The following is a 26,267-nucleotide window of genomic DNA, read 5'->3' on the forward strand; positions in this document are numbered from 1 at the left end:
GCAATCTATATAAAAGCCCAATAGTTGTAACTCTTCCTTATTTTTTCGTTAAGTTTGCATTTAAAAAAAACCCACACGAAACTTTTGAACATTGTAAACGTTAACAGTTCAATTCTTCTGCTGAGCTGAATTACCTCTTGTACAACCTTCAGTGATTGTCTTAGATCGTGCCACGTGATATGGACTATTAACCCAATTTATAAGGCGGGCACTACACTACTTGTATTCTGTTTTTCCCCTTGGACACTATTTATGAATCATTGGAGTCCTAATGGTGATTTCGAAGAGGCGCCATTGAGGGACTGGACACAGATTACAGGGGGAGAGGCCAGTGTTTTTCGGAAGTTCAATGCATATGAAAAGGATTGACCCTCCCCAAGACTTTGTGCTGACCCTCCGCCTACTCTGTTGTTGGCATGTATGTGATCAAAATATCATTGCTAAAACACTAATGATCCTCCCCCAGATATACATGACAAATAATGACCGATCCACCAAAACACTGCCCCCCCCCCCGCCTGTAATTTGTTTCCAGTCCCTTTGAAAATCCATCATCGTACTCAAAATAATACAGTTCTGATTTACAAACCAGAGATTCTCAATTCTAAAGTATTCCATTCAAAATCAACAATTCCTGCTTGTTTACACTGTTCAGCCTGCCTGGTATTTTCAAGGAATGGAGCGTTTTGACACCATGGCTGTTTGCGGCCATGTCGATAATTGAAATTCATACCACAAGCAGTTAAATGTGGTGGGAGCAGGTAAACAACTTGTTATTTAGATTTGTCGTAAATCAGTGTTCAGAGAGACGTATTTTCCAAAGATTTGTTGGAGAACTCTAACTAATCAGTGTGTTTTATGAAAAATGACGTAGAACCCAAACGACAAAGAAGAGCCTACTACGTATTTTCTGCAACATAACTATGATGTAACATAAATTGCTCTATAAATATCACCTCTATAAGTTTAGGGGGTTTGCAATGACTTTTTAAATTAATGTAACATTTCTTGAAACGAATAATTTTATCTCAATTGATATAAAGTAAAGTAAACAAATCATATGTATGATGTCATGACAGGATGGTATTCTACGCATCAAATTGTAATTAACTGTTCTCTATTCCTTTTATACATCTGTACCTATACACCTTGACTTTTATTAAAAATGGAGAAAAAACTTACTCTATGTGTGAAGTGTTCATGTTTTTGGCATTTCTCAGCTGTTGCATCAAAACGTTATTTTAATAATATGAGTTGTTACAAATAGCATGCATCTAAATTTGCCAACAGCTCAGCTTACCTTTAAAGTTGCACTGGCTGCAACTGTAACATTTTGTGAAACTGTTAGATTTAATCACAATATTTTACAACCTGAACAGTACTGAATCAACTGTGTGTAAACATATGCGATGTAGCTGTACACATGATACGGTATAATGAATTCAATGATATCTGGCATATGATTCTTCAGGCATTTAACAGGGCTTCACTGAAGACATGCCCCCCCCCCTCCACACACACACACATACATAGCTGCTTTTGGCCATAAGTCCCAACAACAAAGTATAAAACATGCTCCTTGGAAAACAGCAAAATAGTCATTCATTCATCTAGTCCTTCACCCATACTGTTTACATTATCTATTTAAAACCATGCATTCTTCATTAAGTCGTCTCAAGCAACTGTCTTACACACCTTACAAAACCACAAAGAATCACAGATGAAGTCTTCACGTGTTTAAATTATTGTTTAGAAATTTTATTGGTACACAGTTGATGAAAATTACGAGTTATCTTTGCATGAATTTTATTGAATTTCATTGACATTTTGAAAGACAGAGAGAAATACTAATTTGCATAAAAAGCCTCATACACTTACAGGATTTCATTCTTATATTTGAATATTTTCATTGACTTAATATACAAATAAATGTTATTAATTTTTTTGCAAAGACAGCATTTTAAAAAAGTTTTGAATAAAACAATACACATAAAGAATAAGATATTAACAGTAAAACTCTCGTAAAACTTACAAACTTTAAAACGATGACAAACTGCATGAGGTATATGTGAGGTGTGAATGTTGAAGAAAAATTGTTGAAATTAGTAGTTTTTTATTAAAAAGTTTATTAGACAATCAATATGAACTTCAATTTCTAGGCATGGTGGGGATTTTATGTCAAATCGAAAAATTGATTCACACAAAGGGTGGAAATGACGCTGATTTCCAAAACATTTTAACAGGTCACATGATGCAATGTTGGAGTTCAAGGGTCAAAGGTTATTCATCACGAAAGTAATGCTAAATGCTTATCAAGCTCATCAAAGACCAAGACATGAGATAAGATGCACAATTCATGTGTATCTTCATTTGCGGTTTTGTGCATATTTTTGGGTATTCTGCTGGCAATGAATTGGCGAATCATACACATGCATATATAAATACGTAAGGGAAAATATTCTATGGCAAGCTATTAAATGATTTAATAATCCTAGCTGTACTAGATTTTCAAGCACATTTCATTACATGCAATTACAACACACAACAACTCATGTCCATATAAATAAAAACAGTGTATTAAAAAGGTAAGTAGGGCTTTGAAACTGTCATAGCTGTCCAGACTGAATATATGGGATCACATAACATCAATGAGTAATTTATATATTGGTGATACCATATGGCCAAAATGAACCACTCTGTGACAACATTGTGTATGTTTTTATGCACACCAGAGATACTGTCATTCTCAACTTTTGTTTGGCAACCTTCCGAGTGCAGATCTGAGGCCTTCTTACAAGACTTATGAGATTAGGCTTTATGGTCAAAATGAGTAATATCCTTCTCATGTGTAGTATTTATTGGTTTTCATGAACCAATCTGGTTGGCTATTCTGCTCACAGACTAATAAGCTAAGTGATAAACTGCTGAGACCCACTATTTGGTGCATTTTCACAGAAGTATATACACCCACATTGCTTAATACTTCCACCATGGTATTTCACTTTGTAACTGTAAGCAAAAAGTGTGCATTCCTGGCAACAATGTCTGGTAAAAAGATGATAACTCATATTCAATTCTGAATAGACAAAGGATATCATATTGCTGTGGAACAAAACCCACACTGTTGTCTAAATTATAATAGGAAAGTGTCAATGTGAACAGATGAGTGACATATGGAACAAAGGCTAAAACAGAACTGACTTGCATAGGAGATAAATACACCATAAAGATGCACGATGGAAGTCTAAAATTTAAATTGTCAAATTCAGGACATGACGTCATAGCTACATATGCAGATGCAATACTTTTAGTTTTTAGCAAAATGCATGAATTCCATCCAACACACAAGTAATCCTAGAACTGAAATTCTAATCAGCTGTGCATGCTGGATAGCATATTACTAGTACATTATTTCACCAAGTTAGGGTATTCTTCCAGTGGGGCTGTAACCAAGCAGCATTTCCTTGCACATGACAATAGTCAAGATCTACCTCACAATTTGAACAGGTCTGTAATTTATATACAAATCACATGGGCTGAGTGCCCTAACAGGGGAGAAACAATAAAAGGACTGGATGATATATATTGTAATTCCAGACAGACCAAAGGGTTCAGTCCTCTTAGGCTACCAGTTAAAAGAGCTAAGAATGCATTCCAAATCCAAACTGGCAAATTGTTAAAATCCAACCCGAATAATCAAGATAATCTGAAGTCTCTTTCATATATGGTGATGTCTCTCAACTAATGTGGTAGGGTTTTTGTATACTTTTCAGCATTGTAACATTGTATTTATTGAAGTTCCAGTGTTGAGTTGCATGATCTTTGTTACACACCGACATATAAACCTGGTCACTGTGTTGGTCACAATCCATACATTTCCCAGATACTGGATGGTACAACTGACCAGTTTCCTGTTAAAAAAGCAACAAATTTGTTTTCAACACTTTTTCAGTACAACTACATTAACAGCCTATTTTAAAACATCTTTTAATGAGCCCTGGGGACCAATTTCCATGAAAATCAAAGTTTTTCAAATCTCTCCAGATGTTGCCATATAAAAGATTGTTCCTGGTCCTTTGACGTATTGAAAGAAATTTCACGGAAATCAGCAATCACGGTATTTGGCAGTCATATTGGATTCTACAATGGTTTGATTTTTCATGTCATTTAGACATGTATTTTCAAAATATGTACAATCCTTAACACTGATGTAAAGTACTTTTTGTATTCGTCGCACTGCACTCATTTATAACATTCATATCAAGTGTAAAAGTACAGTTTCAATTGGTTTATTTACAAGCCTAGTATGTGGCCTTTCTAATGTTGTAAATTTGTAAACATGTTTTCTGCTAATGAACATCAGACTGATTACAGTGAGTGATAGCATCACAACTGTAATTATATTTAGCTCTCAATGAGATCTAAAAACTAGTTTTGTGGCATTTATGTATGTACTCTATTCATTGACTATTTACTTCCTTTGCACTCTAGCATTGTTTACAGATTGATTACATCTAGAGACATCACTTACTGGGCTGACAATTAAAGCCATTGAATACTTTTACACTTAATATGAATGCCATAAACTACTGTTTCAAAACATGTAAACATTTTAGTTCAGTGTTACCTGTTGTATCTGTTAGATACATCATATCGTTCCACCCTCACCGGGTTGTCTGATGTGAGAGGGCACGCAATCACGATGTACCTTAAAGATTACCAGTTGCACAGAGACCACAAATATTTTTTCTTGAACAACATAACAAAAAAAGTTTAAGATTTAATTTCCAAAATACATTTTATGTGACAATTGTCTCTAGTCTTAATTTTGTGATTTTAAACAATACTGTTTACTTTTAATACATACCTGGAAATAGACCCAGTGTTGGTTACCTTTCTGACCATGACAGGGATAAAATGTAATGGGTGTTCCTTGGACACCTCCAGATACATCTAGACAATTTTTCCTTCTTCCAGGTCGTAAATCAACATGCCATGTCATTTCAAAGTACTGGATGTAACGGGAAAAGAAATAGTAAATTACAGATTTGTATATTCACTGGTTAACAAAATCAATGAGATAAAATTAACAATGTCATTGATAATCATTAATAATCAAAACTGTGTCGGACGCAACATTGCTTCTCCTTATTTTGGGCGATCACCAACTGGATATTTTTCATTTTATTCATTGAGTACTTTTCACTGTACAATATTGATATCTGAATGAACCTGTTGCAAAATGTACAAATGAACACACGTCCACCAAAGATGGCCAAAAAGAAACATAACAAAAAACAAACTCAAAAGACTCTGGTTAGCACAAAAGTTATGTACACAGTCAAGGTGTTACTTTAATAAAGGAAACACAACCAAGAACATTTAGCAAATTTAGCTGTATTTTTAAAAAGTTGTTGAAGTCAGAGCTGAGCTGACTGGAACTGTAGACTTTTCTGCAGAACAGCATCACTGGTACATATTCCATTTTAAGTTTATGGGGATGTAAATTTTGCCATTATTGGGCAGACCATTCACCAGTTGTTAGTTAATCACATTACTAGGAAAAGTTGGAAATAGTGAATGAGCACAGTGGTATCCCAGATTTAGCAAGTACACAGGTTACATTATTTGTAACATAGTCTTACAGCGATCAATCAATCAATCAATCAATCAATCAATCAATCAATCAATCAATCAATCAATCAATCAATCAATCAATCAATGCACAAACAAACCTGATCATTAATAGTTTTCTCATTGTTTGGCCTACATGGCTGTAATTTAACTCGCCCTCCATCATTGCCACCATTTGCATCAAGGCAACGATCTTGGCCAACACCATTTCTAATCTGTCCGGAGGAAACCCAACATATAATATTATTTAACACTTGTCCATTTGGTATGGAAGAACTGGGGAACATGTAACAATAGGGTCAAAGGTCAAGGTATACACAATGTATGATGCAGAATGAGAAACTTGCAATTAGGTTTACTGGAATGAAATCGTCAAAAGTTTTCTAATATTTTTTTTGTCTTCATATATGAGGGCTGTAGTTTTTTGTGATTAATTCAAAGGCCAACAAGTTGAGGATGGAATTCAAATGTTTTCTGTCGAAAGTCAGATCTTTTTGTTAGTGATAGTACAGTTGGAGAGAGAGTTGTCTTGACAGAAAATGTCATCTGGCTCAACAAAAATCTGGATAGACTTTGCATCATTTTATGTCTTGCTCGACAAAAATCTTACTAAAAATCTTGGTGTCATCTGTAGTTTGTATGAGCTACAACTACATTCACCAAATCATACAAGGGGAATACTTCACACCTAGGGAGTCACTTCTCTGAAAATAAAAAGACCCCTTAGGTCAGTTGCATTTTCTCAGCTGAATGTATAATCTCTAATTCTTCAGAAAAAAGAGAGCATTTTTTTTTGTAATAATAAGTCAACTACCAACAACCTAGTGGATATCCATACCTGTCCTGATGCATAAGGTGCCGGCTCCTCTGTTGGATAATATTTCAAAATATCTGGCGCAACTTCCGTGAGGTACCATTTGAAACTTTTACAATTCAAATTCTTTTTGAGTTCAAGCTGAGCACTTATGTCACCAAAATCTTGACCTTTCAGATGGGGTCGTCTTTTATAAAAGAACTCTTTGTATTCGTCCATCCAGACCTCCACAACTCGCATTAAGTTCTACGAACGAATATCAGTAATATATATATCGTAACATGCTTGAAACGACACAATGTTGACATCAGTTATTATCCTGCCTGTCAATTATATTGAGAAATTTCTGAACATCTTAATAATGTACGATATTACAGTCTGTTTCAAAGATCTGTTTCATACAATACAACCACACAGAAACTGATAAGAAAGAGTACGTTTTACATACTAAGACAGCAAGATCGCAAATTTCTTGCTACATTTTGTCTGAATTGAACTGAACCTTTAGACATTCTGAGAACAAGACGCAGACATGTGGGCGCCAATGTTTTGGATGTCTGCATTGGATGTGTGCATCCCTGGTGGCACGTTAGTTCATTTCCTTTAGACAAAATGTCACAAGAAACTGTATCCGTTCATTCTTGCTATCTTACGGTATAGCTTCTCATTGCTTTTGGCGTGGTTCTATCAAACCATGGTGCTGAATGGTAACACGACACGGACTGTACTTCTGACAATCTACATCATTGAGTAATGGAAAAATTTGATAAAAGTCATGATGTAAGGTGATCTTAGCGTATTGTTATGCTTGTCATATTAAATCTATTAGTAGTATATACACATGTATGTCAAAGTACCTAAGATGAAGTTGACTCTAGACTGTGTAAGGTACGTTACGTCATTCAGACCTAATCAGACTTCTCTTCAGAATTACTAAGTGCTGACTGATAGAGCAGCATCATATGACATATCTTACTGATAACATGTAGGCTAGATTTCTGACTTTCAAATGTCAGATTTAACTAAGATAATATCATGATATGCTATCTCGTAATCTTATTCAATACTGACCCTAGCCTGGAACTTAGTTATAATATAGACATGAAGAATTTATGGTTATACAGACTTATGGCCAGAGGCTTTAGATTGGGAGTTGTATGCACACAGACAGACACCTACAAAACAGATTACATACATAGTTTACATAGATAAACATACATAAATACACACACACATACATACATACATACATACATACATACATACATACATACATACATACATATATACATGCATGCTGCATGCATACATACATACATACATACATACATACATACATACATACATACATACATGATATATACATACATACATACATACATACATACATACATATATGCATGCATGCATGCATGCATACATACATACATACATACATACATTCATACATACATACATACATACATACATACATACATACATACATACATACATACATACATACATACATACATACATAAATGTACATACATACCAACATACAGATGGACTGACAGACACACACACACACACACACACACACACAAACAAATAAACACAGACACAGACAGATACACAATTAATTTGCCTTCAGGACAACTATACCTCACTCTAGCTGTATTATAAAACAACAAACCTTATTAGTAGATCCTGGTCCTCCAGGAAAAGAGTACGGTGAAAATTTTCTATAAATGTGACCAACTCTGGAACATGGCACATCTTCCATGATACCTCCACACATCCAAATCTGAAAAAAAAAAAGTGAAATGGACTTCATTCATACATGTACAATACGTCAAATAAAATACAGAGCAAATAGCCAATCTCCTGGTCAGTGTGCCCTCTAATGATAGCCAAATTTTGTTGTCATGGGTCAGTATGATAAAAACTGGCATTTCTTGTGAGTCACCACATAGTAAGAGATAAGGGGAACAACAAATTTTGGTGCGCCACTAGAAATTGTGTGCGTCAGTGACATATCACATTGGCTTAGAGGGCACACTGCTCCTGGTTTCTGTTAAAAAAGTCATATCACTAGAAAATAAAGTATTGCGAGGTACACAAAATGCTGTCAGGTATTCATAGAATGAAACTACCATAGTACTTGTTGACACTATAAAAAGCATGATCCAATAATGCAAAATCTAGCTGAACTACCTATAATTTGATAAAATGGTGTATTTAATTGAATTACAAGTGTATGTTTAATGTCTTTTCAAAGATGATTACACTCACTCTCTATCATCACACACAAACCACTTTCAATTGTGACCAAGTTTATTCCATTCAAATAAAGGGGTGATAAGCTATTGTATCGCTCTTGGGATAAACAACCCCCTCTTCCTTTCAAATTTGTGGTATCACTCAAACCATTTTCAACATCAACCAAGCTTATTCCATTCACATAAAGGGGTGATAAGCTGTTGTATCTCAGCACACTCCTACCTTGAAAGAGAGATCATACTGTTCACCTCCCCATATTTCCAACCCGGCATCATATCCACCGATCTCAATGAAGTACAAACGATCAACAGCAAACAACCCTCCAGCCATAACTGGTGACCTGATTTTAGTATATAAAAAAAATCAATAAGAAAAAAATGTGTATTTAATACCAAAAAAAAAATCAATGAAAAAAGTGAATATTACACTGAAAGAATAAAAATGTCATACGTATATAATATAAAAGATATTTTTCACTCTCAATCTGAAAATTCAACAGAAAACGGGAAACAAAATCTTTCAAATGTCTCCAGATGTATAAGTCTGTATTTGATACACAAATATTTTCTGCATGGTTGATTTTAAACAACATATCAGTTGCTATTGATTTTTTTCCCGCCTGATACGATAGTAGTCTGCAGAAATCAATTTGTATACTGCCTGAGTGCTCACGATTTCTATAGGCAGAGATATTCCGACTCACTTTCCTGTGCTGTGATTGCATTGTTCGACCTATATTACGAATGTAATTTTGGTGTAACTTTAGGCTGCACAGCTCTTTCATTCCTTACACGGTAAAATAAATTGAATAAAAACACTCTGAATGGCTGTTAGCAGAATGATATTACTGACTCTTATGGTCATTTCATACTGGAATTTAGTAAACGTAGTTTAATCATTCTGTACTCTGTAAGGTCATCACACAATATCACCTCGGTGCCCATTTACATCACCATGTCAGTTCTACTTTGCAACAAATTTTCTACAATGGTTATGTGAACCATGCATGAATAAAACTAAAGTGTTCCACAATGTCTATATTTGTAATCTCAAAAACTCATCTTTTTAAACAGAATGACAATTTTTTTTTATAATTTAAAAAAAAAATGTTGAACAATTTTTAATCAGGTCATGTGAAAGAGATGAGTTGCCTCTGAAATAAAAATCTGAACTTTTTGCTGTATCTTTATTCAAGAAAAAACCATAAAGAAAAAAAAACAGGGGGTCAACACACAAATTTTTTTGAAATATAGGTAAAAATTATGTCATTTTTAGAATCCAATATGGCCACAAATACAGCGGAGAAACACTAAAAGATTGACACTTTCGGAGTCTTTTCTTAAAATAAACCAAAAATTTTCTCCTTTTTAAAAAAAAAAAAGTACCAGCAACAAGCTTTCATGTTGCGAAGTTTTTAAGAACTGTAATTTTCATAAAAATTGGTTTCCGAATCACATTATACTTACAAGAATGGATCTGAAGGATGTCCTCTTCTTCGTGCCTCTTCTCCATTTATTGGAATTCGTTTGTAGTATAATTCCCAGTCAAACGCTCCCCTCATTGCATCCCCAGCTTGCGTTTCATAGTGATAGTCAGTATTACCGATGACATCGATCATTGGACACGCTATACATCGATGATTCAATGCAATGCGTTCTACAAATGAAGACAAAGAAATTAAGTTTATTACAGAGCATATTTACTGATATTTTGATAAAAATAAATTCATGTACGTTTTGTGAGCAGCTCATGAAACCTATTGTAAATAAGGAAAATATTTATTTTTATGTCTAAGATGTGACCAGAATCAGAATGTCATGTTTCGACCCTTTGCTCGAGTGTTACTATCATTTAAAACAATTACAGTGGGAATTGTTCCCTGTGATTTTTTTGTATACACATGTACAATCAAACATGCATCACACAATTCTACAGATTTACTGTTTTTACTGTCACTGTTGTCATGACGACTAACTACAATATCCAGTAACATCACAGTACAATCTTTTTCTACATAGCAAACTGTATTCTTTCAAAGTCCGAATCAAGTATCAATACCACTAGGACTATGAATATAAAAAATATCCAGTTTTTTACAAAACAAATAAAGAGAAGAGGCAGAAAATATTGCTTGAACCTATGGGATTTTACCTATTGTACGTAAGATATATTCAGATGACACTTTGGGCCGATGGCCATGTATGTACAATAAATGGCTTATATAGAATGATTCATTTTGGATTTTCAACAATTGGTGATGTGTATACATTCTTTAATTAGACAGTATTCCCATGAACATTATGTTCATTCAGCCGATAAAAATACTAGTGACCTAAGGGGCCTTGTCACTATGACTCAAAGACAAGCAGTATCAAAACCCTTAGTTAGGTCATGAATATATTCTAGCTGAATGAAAACCTGTCTAAAAATCTTTTACATCTCCCACCAAATAAAACGTTGACAGATACAAAAATGATTTTTAAAATTACTGAAAAGATAAAAAATTGACAATTTCTTCAGTTATTTGAAGTTTAAGAAACTCACCAAGCAATGGAGGCAACCAGTTGACGTTACACTCAATGTGAGAATCTAAAAATATTAAAACTTGTCCGGTGGCCATATTGGCTCCAAGTAACCTTGTTCGTATCAAACCTTCACGTTTTGCTGCACGAATTATTCTGACTTTGTCAATGTTGACCATGTAGTCCTCTAATGGCTGCTTACATTCCTCTGTATGATTTATAAAGAAAAAAAATAGCGCCAATGACATTGTAGCACAACTGTACAGTTTTGTGGGTTAATATTTCAAAAGTGTTTAACCACATGTAAAGTCATCTAGACAGACAGACAAACAGACAGACATCACGCCTTTAGCACACACACACATATACACACATATACACACATGCACATACATGCACACACATGCATGCATGTGCACACACACATTGTTAACAGTAGCTCATGCAAATACAATGTTGTAATGTTGGTAAGATCTTTTTCACTCCCGACGAAGAAAAAGGGCAGCGTTATAGAGATTACTGTCAGGCCCGACGACAAAAATGTAGCAATGTTGGTAAGATTTCTGTTGAGCCAGACGATAAAAAGAAGCATTAGTAAGAATTCGTTCGAGCCAGAAAATAAAATGTAACAATTTTTGAACAATTTGTTGAGTAAGACATTTTATTTCAAGTCAACCAGTTTACCTGTTTCCATAGTATCCTGACAGTTCACTAATTATTTTGTACATTTCTCATAAATTACGGTCAAATATTTATCAATAGATCATTCAAAGTCTTTTATCTTACCGTGATCACTGTAGTCATCCACAAGTAATATTTCATGTACCAGTTCTGGTGGTGATCTATTCAATATACTGTGTACTGTACGTTTTAGGATTGATAGGCCTTCATTGTGAAATGGTACGACAATACTGGCATTGGGCAGTTTGGAGAAGTACTGCAAAGTTTTACATCTGAAATTGAAAAAAAACAGAGAGCAGAAATTGGGTAAATTGGTGAAATATTGTAAATTTGTACATCTGGACAGGAGAACAGACATTGGGTTTAAGTTCTATTCATGGGAAAAGAGAGCAGAGAAAACTCTCTAAACTCCTTCCACAGGCGACCACAGACAAATTCTACCTGAGCTTGGTGTTACGAATGCCATCTGTCTCTGTGTCTGTCAGTCTTTCTGTCTGTATGTATGTATGTATGTATGTATGTATGTATGTATGTATGTATGTATGTATGTATGTATGTATGTATGTATGTATAAAGAAAATGTATGTATGTATGTATGTATGTACGTACGTACGTACGTACGTATGTACGTACGTACGTACGTATGTATGTTCATCTGTTTGTCCCTCCCTCTGTCTATCTATTTCCTATTTGCTTATTGTCTGGATAAACCCATCTGCGAAATAAAGTCAATTTAAAATACTGGTAGGTTGATAGAGAGATGTTGAAGCATACCTAGGATCTCTGATATCTGGTATGGCCCTGTCAATGGCTATGACATCACTGATGTGTATATTGAAACCATACTTAGCAAAGTCTTGGCTTTCCCTTTTCTTTTCCTCAGCATCTAAAATATATGGTTTACCTTGTTCACCAGGACCTATGATTGAAATGGAAAGCATGATATTATTCAGTTTGGCTTAGAAGTTACAGGTCCAAAGCAAAAAGGGACAGGAAGTTACAGCCTGGGCAGAGGTGGGGGTGGGGTTGGGTGGATAATCAAGCAATGCAAGAAATGGAAAACAGAAAGTGGAAATATTTTATCAGGTATACATGTACGTCTTCAATTCTTTCACAATTTTCTTTCAAACTGGCATTACATCTTTAATAATAAGATTTTTACTTTCCATAACAGGTTATGTTTTTAGTGATGTCTGTCTGTGTATGTGTGTCTTGGCTAGCACAATTCAAACAAAATTTTTGGGACACACATTCTTTAGGGTAATGGCTAGGCTATATATGTACGTTATAAAATTCCACATAACATGGTACATATATCAACCATAACAAAGTACACATGCCCTAAAAAGCTTATTGATGTAGATTTTAGTTTTAATGAGTCACTGGTATTTTTCAGTAATTAGATAAGTCTGGGGTCTCTGATATAGTCCTGTATAGTCCTGTCAATTACTAAGTAAGTTTCAAATTTCATATAATTTTATATATCCATCGATTATGATGATAAAGTGCTACTGTTTGATATAGTATGTTGTGTAGGGGAGCTAGTTAGTATTTATGTGTTAGATTAATTACTTACTAAGTAAATAATCTAACAGAAAGCAAACTTTTGTGAACTAGTATAAACACTGTGTTTTCATGAATACTGGGATAATACAAAACAGCCTTACAATTACACAATACACATTGAAATATGAACAGCTGTTACATTCTAAATTATACAGATGATGATAGAATAGTAGAATAGTGTCCTAAAATAATTATCTAATCTTATTACAATGCAGTTAGCTATCCTGGCCATCATTAATAATAATAATAATAATCTTTATTTATACTGGATAGTTCTTTAAGCATTTAAACACTTGTCTCCCAAGAAGTCTAGTGAGGGCCATCCCTCATGGGTTCAGTGTCAGGAGGAAACCGGAGTACCCGGGGAAAACCTGCGTTGTTCAGTAGAAACAAACTGAATGACACTCTTCTTACTTACAGCATGGTAAATTTAATCGAACCCTGAATGGGGTTCGAACCCTGACCGCAGTGGTAAGAAGTAAGTGGTTTAACCACTCGGCCACCGACAACCCTTTATAAGTTTATTTGTACACGTAAGAAGGATAATGTTAGTTTCTTGTATTATTACTCCCCCCCCCCCCCCCCCCGACATGGACCTATAGTGGCAAAACAGCCCTTCTACTTCTTCAGCTCCTTGGTTTAATAGCATACAATCCATTGCAGCCTTTGTATGGATTAAAGCATTCACATTGCAACCTTTATCCTACCAGGTCCCCAATTATACAATGTGCTGGGTTGACTGAGGTTCAAATCTTGTCCAAAGATTTCCAGCCATTCAGAAAAGAATACTCATAGCAGTGGTGAGGCACAACCTACAATCTGCAGATTCCAAGCCAGCCACTCTAGAAACTATTGGATCATCACGATAACTCCAGAATTGTCAAAATTCAGAACTGATTGGGTGGTATTATAAGTACATCAGCTAAGTAACAGAAACACTATTAGCAGCCCTTAATCATTTATAGTTATCCTCTTACTAAATAATTTAGCACATCATATTTCATTTTTTTTAATGATGTATAAAAGTAGAACATATGATTGAGTATTAATATCTATGAGTAATATTGGATGACTAACTTACACACAAAAAAGGGACAACACACTGTAGTAGTCAATAAATTAATCTAAACAGAGAATGTAGTAAATGTATTTCAGTAAAATAGGGCTGCTGAAGTTATGTTTTAGAACTAAACAGCTCAGTGCATAACTTACACTGTAAATAATGTTGGCTGGCACTGTACAGTATTTTACCCACAACTCTCTCTGATTTGTATGCACGGATGTTCCTTATTTTATAACTTCAAAGAGAAGCAATATTTCTTAACATTTAAAACATAACAATTACATTTGAATAATTTGTAGCAAAAGTATGATTGAGATTAAAAACACAGTTGCAAATTTTGAATAAAAATGTACCAAAAACAAAATGAAACACGTGCTGTGAATAATATACTTTCCAACATCAACTAATCACAAACTTGGGTAGTCAGTCTGTATAGAGAGTTTTAACATGTAAATTTCTTTTGTTATACCTATTCAGAGAAATCAATATCTTTGGTGAAGTGATAACAGGTGCAAAAATGTTCCTTTGTTCCCTTGGAAATGTTCTGCATGCCTTTCAAGAAAGTCTGTTGAAAAATTTATAAAATTGCTATCTCCTTCTTGAACCAATGAAAATGGGTATTCAAAAACTCATGAGACCACTTACTATTTTTAGTGGTCCGAGGCCTACCTAAGTTAGCAAAAATTGCCATTCAACTGATAAAAAGGCATCGGTTATTACAGAAGGGTAGCTGTGGGTTAGAGTCTCTGACTTACTGAATATTTTGAGATATAAATTTGACAAGTTCAGGAAATCAACTGATATCGTACACTTCATCTTTATCATTTGAAAATCTAAAATGTCTATGAAATGGGTTCCGTCCTACATATCATTGAAGAAATCTACATCTCACTTAATTAGAATACCTTCTCGTTTGGCGTCAGCTTCAATTCGTTGATAATCATGCCAGTCACGTTTTGGATATTTGCTATAATCTGTTCGATGATTATCTCCCAGGATGACATCTGGGTTGACAGGTGCTACTGCTGCGAGGGATTTTAATTGATTCCTATTGTTCTGGAAATGAAAACATACAATTCTATTCAGTATATTATGTACACATCCTGATACATGTCTCAAAAATAATATTTGAAAAAAAAATAGTTTTGTTGGCTCATTCTATGATACAGTAGTGCACACAAATGCACCATGTTTTAGAAATTACTTATGGCAAATTTAATAATAGTGCTGTAACCTAGATATTTTTGCCAATACAAAAGTTTGCATTTTTAGTCTTCAGCTAGTTCTCAAACTCAAAGACTATAATTTTGACAAATTACCAGATCAGTACATTGTAGTCACGTTCAAGAAGGCATTTTAGTCGTAGTATTTATTTTCGCACTTTTGTTTTCCAGTGAAATAAGCAAAAATAATTCTTTTTTAGCGAAAATTTTCGAGTTTACAGTACCATTATAGATTTGCCATGATAACAAATTAAACATGATAGCTAACCAGAGTACCAAAAAATAAATTTGTAGGTTTCTAATTTTTTGTACAAAAACTTTAAAATTGATATTCAAGGTACAACCAGTTTCCCACAGAAATTATGTGAACAATATGAATGAGTGCTTTTCTGAAAATTTTTAGTACATGCCAACAAATTTTTGACTGAAGAGAGAGAGAGAGAGAGAGAGAGAGAGAGAGAGAGAGAGAGAGAGAGAGAGAGAGAGAGAGAGAGAGAGAGAGAGAGAGAGAGAGAGAGAGAGAGAAAGAGAGAGAGAGAGAGAGAGAGAGAGAGAGAGAGAGAGAGAGAGAGAGAGAGAGAGAGAGAGAGAGAGAGAAAGAGAGAGAGAGAGAGAGAGAGAGAGAAAGAGAGAGAGAGAGAGAGAGAGAGAGAGAGAGAGAGAGAGAGAGAGAGAGAGAGAGAGAGAGAGAGAGAGAGAGAGAGAGAGAGAGAGAGAGATAACATTTAAGTTCAGTCATGAAGGGATTTTGGATTAAAAGTGATAACAGTTACAAACTTTCTATTTAGAATTGAGTCTGCAGATCACTTCAAAATAGACAATGGATTCTATTGACTTAGGATGTAGAGAGGGGACGGTAACCAGCAAAAACAATTCACAATATTTTCAAACAAATTTGGGTCTCTAAAATGATTATTTTGCAAATGATAGGTAAAGAATGTTCAATGAGATATCATAACATCTGATGTTGTCATCACTAATAAAAAAAAGAGGAACACTACACAAGGAACTAACTCGCTTCATTAATCTTTGACCTTAACTAACCTTTAACCTTTGACCTTAACTAAACTTTTTAATAATTTCAAAACATGAATGAATTAATACTTACACGACCGAGGTTTGTTTGCGACAGGTACGAATCAGGGAAAGACCACTGTAGGAATAGTGGAACAAGCATTAACAATACTATCACAAATACGATGTATTTTAGGAGAGCTCTGCGAGATCTTTTCATTGTCGTCTGCTAAAGATATGATTTCGTGTTTACAAAATGGTAGCTGATCACCTGGTGATGAAAAAAAAGACAGAAAGATGATGAAATATTCAACATTTGAATTTGACCTGAGAAAATACGTCAACCATGATGGAAAAGAATCTAGTATGGCCATTCATAATTAACGCTTTGTTTACTGTTCCTCCCATGGATATGGCCATCCACAATAAATACCATGTTTAACGTTCTTCTCATGGATATTTTTTCAAACAAATGCTTGGTTTGTTAGATTGGTATTTTTTAACAATATTGAGAAATATATTATTTACATATCAAAGAAAAGAGTTTAAAAGAATGGTCCAGTGGCAGCTCTGGTGCAGTTTAATTAGAAAAGTATGGTTTCAAATACTCTACTCTTTCACATCAATGGGTACCTTGTAATGGCGTTATTGTCCCCCCCCCCCCACCCCCACCCCATCCTGACCTGGACATGAACAAAACGTCCTCCAAAATAGCTCCAAAGTGTTCAATGCATATTGTAGGTACAAGTAATCATTTACAGTTGGTAGTGTTAGTACTTGCGGAAACATGTTGGTCCAATGCTTAATAGGGTGGCCAGCTAGGAATCTACAGATTGCAAGTTCTAGTTTCATCATTGTCATTTTTTTCTGAATGGCTAAAATCCTTGGGTAAGATTTGAACCAAGGTTGTCTTCTGGGCAGTCAAACTCAGTGTTCTCCTCAGGTTTTTTTTTAAAGACTGTTTTACCAAATAATTGTATAATTAGGATCTGGTAGGATACAGGTTGCTGTGTGAATACTTTAATCTGTGGTTAAATACAGAGGTTGGCATTACCAACGCCTGTATGCTCCCAGTTGGTTGCCTACAGTACATGAACACTAGACTAAAGCAAACACTGCGGTAGTATGACTGACTACAATAGAGACATATTTGGGCGAGGCTAAATCTGATAACACATCTGAACACTTGTATTGTATGCATTGTATGCCAGTCTAAAACACGCCATTGTCAACATACTTTTTCATGGGTACATGGGCCAACTTGAGAGGCTTTCTCCAGCAAAAATATTTTATTTTAAACGGTTTGTTTCTGATAACATAACTTCTAAAATGAGGGTGGGTAGGTGGACATTTTATGTCAAATACTTCCATAAAATTCTTACACTATCATATTTTTTTAAATGTAGATTAATATCCTGAAATGAATATAACTCTGCATTATGTTGACAGGCTGGTATATTGTGTAAATTTTCTATGTGATTCTGATGCCAACAGCAAGTACGCCAGTGAATCATTTTATTGTTTACATAATTGCTGTGCCTGACATTTGGACTGGAAAAAAAATAATTGTTTGTTTCCAATAACATGACAACACAGGATAGGGTAGGTAGGTCAGGATTTTATTTTAGTTAATTTTTTTTTTTTATGTTTGAGAAATATTGCTTTGCCCCCAAAAACAAACAAAATGTCAGTCAGAATACCCCTTCTGTGATAGTTTTGATGAAATATGTACAGACATCGCTGTGGAATGAAAACACACAATGATACATGCATGAAGGTCAAGAAAACAAACAAATTTCTTAATTTTTGTTTTAAATATTTTAAAAATGTATAGGGTCAGTCGGGTTATCAGAAACACACAAATTTTTTTTTTAATTTTGCCTTACTAGTGATAATTGAAACATGTTTTGAACAGTAAGATCAATAACATATTGAATTTTTCATGTCAAATGAATTTAAATCATAATACACAAAAAAAATTTCACATCTAGCCCATGTATCTTAAAAGTGCTGGTAGGATGTTGTCTGGTGTTCAATCTATTTATAAAAAAAAAAGTTATCTTTGAGGTCACAAACAATATACAGAACTATAAGCTGTGACAAAATAACTAATAAATTGTTCATACTACTCTAAAAACACATACTAAAGAATTCATGAGCATGCTACTCTGTACATCAACATGTATTAATAAGCTGTTCAGACCAGCAATGAGTCTTTACAAGGCCTTGTATGTTTCCTACCTCATGTCAATTTCACCGTAAATTCACCAGGTAAATTCACACACTATATAATAACAGTTGAAATATCGGTAAGGCTTCTACACATCATAGAAGTTCTAATACCATCACATTTAGACAAGATATGAGCGTTTCAAGTTGACAAATTCTGGACTTGCAAAATTTAATATCAAATATGGATATGAATAATTAATATTTCTACATGTATATGACTAACACTCATTTATCAGAGTACCACAATTGGGTTAATCAAGTTGATTGTGTTTGAGGTCATGAATATGTAAATTACAGTGACGACGTGATACATGTATAGACATTCATAAAACATACATGTAATTAGTGTGTGTCCATGGTGATGAACACATTTGATGAAAATTAGACATTTAATGATGATCTCTTCAACTGCTCTAGATTATTACAGAGACCATATACTGTATGCATTTATAGTTTGGGGAACACTATCTCTGGATATATAAATGCTATGGGGTTTCCACATGTCTTCTCCCCTCCGCTATGGTTAACATTTCTCCCTATCTCTAACAACAAGACTGCAAACAGATTTCATCTGCACGGATTTTGGGAATAAAACCCACCCATACCCTTGCTAATGACTATATAAAATACACAAATAAATTTTAAATTACTAAATTCAAACTTTTTATTCCCAAAATCCATGCTAGAGATAGGGAGGAACCATAGTGGAGATTGAAGACATATCGAACCTTGTAGCGTATACATCTAGAGCTAGGGGAAACACATGCCTATAGTCTAGTGGCCATATATATTTCATGACACAATAGTCGTTTCTATAGATAATACTGAGAGAAGTTGGTGACCACCATGCTAATACATTTACAGCTATGCAATGAAAATGATCAATATATATACATACATTGTACATATGGTATATTCATTCAATTTTCCCAGTCAACAAAAATGTGCAAAATTGTCAAATATGTGTATTCTTCATGAATGGTATAGCATTTCTGATCTATACAGTATACTAAACACAAGAAAAGCTCCTTGTTATAGACTTAGTTAGAGCATGTAATTGGGCACATTTTGACTACCGACATCAGACCATGGACGAATGAAACCGGTTACAAACAGGGAAAGTAAGCAACTGAATGCACAGTATGTTGAAAGTACAGAGACTTATATTATATTTCATCTTTTGATAAGATAACAGTTTTATGGCCTCTTTACATAATAGTTCATGTTCACAAACAAATTAGAAGTTCCCCTGGCATTTTATGCACACAATAAAGAGGCCATAAAACTGTTCTTATCAAATCCACTTTTCCTGGGTGCAATGATTATGTATTGGTTTTGTTAGCCTGGAATCTATGCTGCCCTGTTCTATTGGATGGCTATATGAGCTAGCTTATTTTTTATTCAATTTGACATATTCTATACTCATATTAACAATGTCACATGCTGATCTTGACATGCCCTTACAACATTTTAGTCATGTACACGGCTCACATTACTACACTATGTATGGTAGAGATATTAAAAGTCTAAACATTCCTTCACTTCGAGTCAAGTAAAATTTATCCCACAGTAGAAAGAGAGAGAGAGAGAGATAGATAGATTAGATAGATAGATAGATACATAGATAGACAGATACTAAGATAGCTAGATAGACAGATAGATTGATAGATAGACAGATAGATACTAAGATAGCTAGATAGACAGATATATAGACAGATATATATATATATATAGACAGATAGATAGATAGATAGATAGATAGATAGATAGATAGATATATATATATAGATAGATAGATAGATAGATAGATAGATAGATAGATAGATAGATAGATAGATAGATAGATAGATAGATAGATAGATAGATAGATAGATAGATAGATAGATAAGATTATATCTTTTGCCTACAGAAATTTCAAGTGTTGTTTTTATTTCAGCTCCCCAAGTTATGCTGTGTTTTTGTTTTTGTGCCTGATTTACTAGCCATATTTTCTCTAATTTCAGTCATGTATATATTTAATTTCACCACCAGTGCTGCTCGTGTAAACGTTAGTGTAGCTAAGGTAGGGGGGTGGGTGGGTTAGTGAAGGTGGTGAGTGATGGTGCAGCGTGCTTGAACACTACGATACGATTATCTAAACCTGGCTTTATGACAGACGAGTTATTTGAGTCAAATTTGATGATTTACGAGATGGTGACGTTGACAAATATTTGGAGTTATATGTAAACGTGTACGATGTAAACTGTGTACTGAGCCTTCAGTAATTCGGTGGTTGTTGAGAAGTCCACACTGCACTGTCTCCTGCGCCCCAGAAACGTAATACATTTGTAAAAACATATCTACATGTAACAGCGCTGAATATATTGCGTATTCTCGAGTTACACATTTGTATTTCTTTTCACTATACCCGTTATGTCTTTTTAATTGCACCCATAGTAAAACTGTAAAATGCAATTCAATATTTTGAAATATTATACTCGTCCACTGACTGATTCAATGGAATTTCAAACCGTCGCCGGACACCCACACTGCACTCGATTACATCGGCAACCAACGAAAACGAAGAATTATCTCACGCACAACAATACTTACCATATCGTTGACCAGTACTAATACATATGTGGATTGTGTCGAGGAGTCAATCTTTAGGAGGGAAAGGGGTGAAATATCGGGTGATATGTCTGTCTACCTGCACGATCCACGATCGACCCCGCTCGTTTATATTTCTTGGTTTATGCATGACCTTCGACCCAAACAGGTCATGTCAGGTGTGGTCACGTGGTGTTGCCAGGCACATGGTTACTGTAAACATGAGCAAGGCCCTGCTGCTGCTGAGGACACGGGAGGTGTAATATATAAACACGATTTTGGAAATACTAGTATTAAAAGATAGAATGAAGCTTATTGAAATTTCGAAAAATTGGGCTGTTATTGCCACGTTCAGCTTCACTGTGTAGCTATTTTTTGGAACTGTAATGTCATATCATATACAGAGTCTCAGTGCAAAAGTTGTAATACTATCCGTAGATAAATTAAGGGAGTGTACAGTTTTAACTTCCAGGGGGGGGGCGGAGGATTTTCAGGGGGGGCCACCAATTTTTCTCAAGAAAAATTAGGGGGGGCTAAACAAAAATTTCACTATTTGTTAGGGGGGGCCACAAAAAAAAACAACCTAAACCTGAATGTCAGGATGGACAAGTGCCAGATATGTATATAAAATAAAATATAGGCAAAACCCAACACTTGACTGTGCACAATGTCCTACAGAAGTAGCATTTAACATGGATTGATGATAAAACAGTGCACAAACCTATTAAATCACAATATTTGTATTCAGTGAAACAAAAATTGACCGGCGACTCTGCCACTTCTCAAGGTAACTTTCCCATGAAATTGTGTAGGACTTGTTTCATCACAATCACTGTCTGAGATATCAGCCGTGCTTGAAGTTTCAGAGTTATCAGTAAAACAATCATCACTGTCTATTACACCTATTATAGCATTTTCACTTTCAGAGTCACTACTATTAGTATCACTGATGTCTGTAGTTGTAGTTTGAAGTTCATTTGCAGTCACTTTTCTTGACCTAAATTCAGGTGTTCTAAGTATGTGCGTTGATATTATGTCTACTTTTTCTCCTTTTAATTTTCTATATTTTGGCAATTTATGCTTGTCTAGATATTTATCTAGCTCTTTTACGTTCAGTTTTTCTAGAGTTCCACTTATGAATAACTGCAACCAGTCATAGTCATTATAATTCTTGTTTTCTCTTTTCTTCTGTACCTCTAACCGATGTCTGGATCTAATGTTTTTCATCACCTCCCAAATTTCTCAAAAGTTCAATGTAGTTTTTAACACTGTTCACACTGACAATATATTTCTCAGCAAAACGAGAAATAGCAACTTCATCATTTAATTGTTTTGAAACATAGAGCTTTTTTAAGTTAGCACCTGGTTGTGGTAGTCATCAACAGTTCGATTTGTGTTTGGTGTTTCAAACACATCCATATAATGACCTGGGTTGTGCATATCTGGCATAGGATGTGGTATTCTGTTCATAGATGGCGATACCCAATCTGTAGTGGAACAGTAACTGCACTTTGAGCCATTTTGTATACATGAATCCCTAATAAATTCCATATAGAGCTCACCAATATTGTAATGGGTTTCAATAAATTTTCATTCTATCACCATGGTAGGGTTCAAGTATTATATGATAGCTTTTGTGAGTTTGAATTAAACACAAAATTATTCACAGGTGCTGGGTGAGGAATGTATTCATAACAAGCCATGCATTCATAAAAATATTATTCAACCCTTTGAAGTGATACATGTACTGCCCCCCTCAGCGCATCAGTTTACTAAAGTCTCTTGAAATATAGTCCAGAAGTGTTTTATATTTTGCGTAGAGATAATATGAATACTATAATATAGGAAGGGTCTTAATATGTATTTCAATCTTAAATAACATGTTTTCCATTTGCACTGCAATTAAAAATGTTTCTAAAATGTATAATTTATGAAGTGTTTAAATTAATAATAAATGATTGTGTGACCAACCACTGCAAATTAATCCTAAAATTTGAATATGTTCACATGGAAAAAAGTTTCCTCATGGTGCAATTTTGCACTATTTTTTCCAAACCTGTGATAAATAAGTAATATATATATATATACTTGTTCATTTATTTGCTAATTTATTTATGTCAGTGATGGGCTAAAAATCCAAGAAAAAGTGTAGCCAGACCAGTAGTCTATTGTCACCCCTCAGTTGTAAGTAGACATCCTGTCAGCCAATTTAACTAATAATAGTCTTTATTTGTGATTTTATGAGTGTCCATGATTCAACAACTTTGTGCACTGGTTCAATTCTGAAGTAAGTATAAATATGGAATAAGTTAATACATGTAGCAACTGCTGGCAAATCTATGTGTTGCTGTATCTGTGTTTCATCTGTGCGTATTTTTGTTAGTGGTTTCAGGGGGGGGCCATGAAATAAAAACAAGAAGTCTTAGGGGGGGGGCCAGATAATTTATACCAGTTTTTGTAGGGGGGGCCACCAATAAAAATCCCTTGCTTCATTAGAAATCCTCCGGCCTCCCCCTGGAAATTAAAAATGTACACTCCCTAATTAAGCCAATAACTCGTTTAAAATTTATTTTCAACCTGTCACTGATGGAAATGTATTTAATGAAACCAGAGAGTTAAACAAAGAGACATCAGTTGTGAATGGATGGTATTCATGCAATGCTTGTTTGATTACATAGTCTAGATTCTAACCAAGGGAATCTCGAGATTTCTCTTACGCCCTTCTTGTTCATTGGAGTGAGATCTTGAGATTCAATGCTATGGATAGAATCTAAAATAGGTTTATTTTATGTAAAAAAAAAAAAAAAGTTCATTAAAAATAAATAAATACAAATGAACAAATACTGTTTAATACTATAAATAATATATCTTTGGAAGTTTTTATTTATTTGTTTGTTTTATATATTTTTTATAATATTTTTTCAATAGCTCTGTGAAACCAATTTCTCTCATGCAAGCAAATGTTAACCCTAATCTACCACCAGCCTTTAAACTCTTATATCATTTTCGCAAACCAGTTATTATTTCTACCACTACATTGGGAGGCTTGTTAAGAATGATACCGTAAAACAGGTCGTGGTTTGCAACGATGCCCTAATATATGAATTCAATGTTCTCACAATGCATGATCATAGATAAAATCATTCAAGATCATTTTTTCCCCAACAAAAGTTCAATCTAACATTTGCATACAAGTATGTGTCACAGGGGTTCAAGTCCATGGAAATTGAAATTCTTAAAATCTGTACAAATTTGTGTGCAGTTTGATAAAATGAGATATTTGGAGTTTATCTTTTATTTGCCCTGTAATTAACACAGTAATTGGTGGCCAGATTGGATTCTAATATTCTAATGGAGTTTTCTTGAACATGCATAATGCAGTTTGAGATGTTATTTCCTAGTCTTGCTGCTAGACGTTCGGGCTTTTTTTCGATGCTATAACTATAAGCGAACGAAGTTCGCATGTGAGGGCCTGCCCGATGTTCCATCCTCGATAGCGTTGTTCGGCTGTGTGTCGTATTTTATCGGAAGAACATCCGAGGGCTAGTTGATAGACTAGTTATTTCCAAGACTCAAACTATATCTGCAAATTGACATTTCACTAGACAACATATCCATAACATTGTTGTACAACCACTGGCCTAATATGGCAACTCTTGACACCCCCCCCCCCCCCCCAAAAAAAAAAACCCCAACAACTGTATTTTGTTGCTTCAGTTAGAAACAGTGTGAACTCTAATGGCAGCCAAATTTTGTTGCGAGTCAAAATGAGAAAAACTGGCATTTCTTGTGAGTTACCACATAGTAAAGAGCTAGGGGAACAGCTAATTTTGATGCGTCACTAGAAATTGTGCATCAGTGGCACGTGAGATTGGCTTAGAGGGCATACTGGTCAAAAAATATATACTTTAACTTGAGAATGCATCCATACATAAATATAACATTCATTCAGACAGAATTATTGATGTAAAAATATTTTTAATGAGTAGCTCTAACGAGGACATATACACAAAAAAAACTAAATCATTACACAACCTGAACATACATTGTTTAAAAGATCAACTTATATAGAATTAAAAACTCAAGTTAAAAACAATTGCTTTGTGGCACAGGTTTGTTGGGATAAACTTTGGTCACTCGTCTCAAATTAATCTGTCTGTTTTTGTACTGATAGGAAATAGGATTGCAATAAAAAGGGGAAAAAATCAAACATGCATATTTTACAGTTTAAAAGATGAAGAAAAGTTTGACGTATACATTGCACCAATGGACAAAGTAAAAACAAACAAAACATAGATATTTATATACATATAAAACTAAAACGCAGAAAAACTTTGCGGTGTGATTGAAAAACTACAAACTACGACTCATCTTCTCAGAATTCTACATACAATTAATTAATAAGAGGATTTCATAATTGTAGGCTTGCTATCGCTGTACAAGATTTTAGAACAGGTGACATGATTGTGTACAATTTTTTTTAAATTTACAAACGGCAAACTAACTAACTAAACTCAATCACAATACAAAGTTATTCTGGTTGCATTGTCTTTGGTCCCATTTTTAAAAAAAGGGAAAATCGCAGCAACGGGTTGAATTGTCACGTTTTTTTTTTGTGTGTTCTTCTCTCAGAGAATTTATCTTCAAAAAATTTCAGTGGAATGTAT

General features: G+C 34.5%; 1 protein-coding gene across 1 annotated transcript; it reads right to left on the reverse strand.

The window, feature by feature from the left end:
- Positions 1-3,737: 3,737 nt before the first annotated feature.
- LOC144438849 (polypeptide N-acetylgalactosaminyltransferase 10-like) lies at positions 3,738-21,734 on the reverse strand. The gene is made up of 13 exons (XM_078128038.1): positions 21,604-21,734; positions 16,874-17,050; positions 15,448-15,598; positions 12,688-12,832; positions 12,019-12,185; positions 11,255-11,440; positions 10,177-10,366; positions 8,933-9,050; positions 8,124-8,234; positions 6,473-6,694; positions 5,736-5,849; positions 4,868-5,011; positions 3,738-3,911 (listed from the first exon to the last, which is right to left on the reverse strand). The coding sequence occupies exons 2-13, from the start codon at positions 16,997-16,999 to the stop codon at positions 3,738-3,740; spliced, it is 1,848 nt and encodes a 615-aa protein (XP_077984164.1). The 5' UTR covers positions 17,000-17,050; positions 21,604-21,734.
- Between the last annotated feature and the right edge of the window lie 4,533 nt (positions 21,735-26,267).

This window comes from Glandiceps talaboti, chromosome 8 (genome assembly GCF_964340395.1).
Source record: "Glandiceps talaboti chromosome 8, keGlaTala1.1, whole genome shotgun sequence".
In the NCBI taxonomy this organism is placed as follows: Eukaryota; Metazoa; Hemichordata; class Enteropneusta; family Spengelidae; genus Glandiceps; species Glandiceps talaboti.

Coding starts and splice junctions, on each gene's coding strand:
- LOC144438849 (XM_078128038.1), bottom strand. CDS start 16,999: ATGAAAAGATCTCGCAGAGCTCTCCTAAAATACATCGTATTTGTGATA. Junction 15,599..16,873: donor CGCAAACAAACCTCGGTCGT/GTAAGTATTAAT, acceptor TTTCATTTCCAG/AACAATAGGAATCAATTAAA. Junction 5,012..5,735: donor AGAAAACTATTAATGATCAG/GTTTGTTTGTGC, acceptor CGTTACATCCAG/TACTTTGAAATGACATGGCA.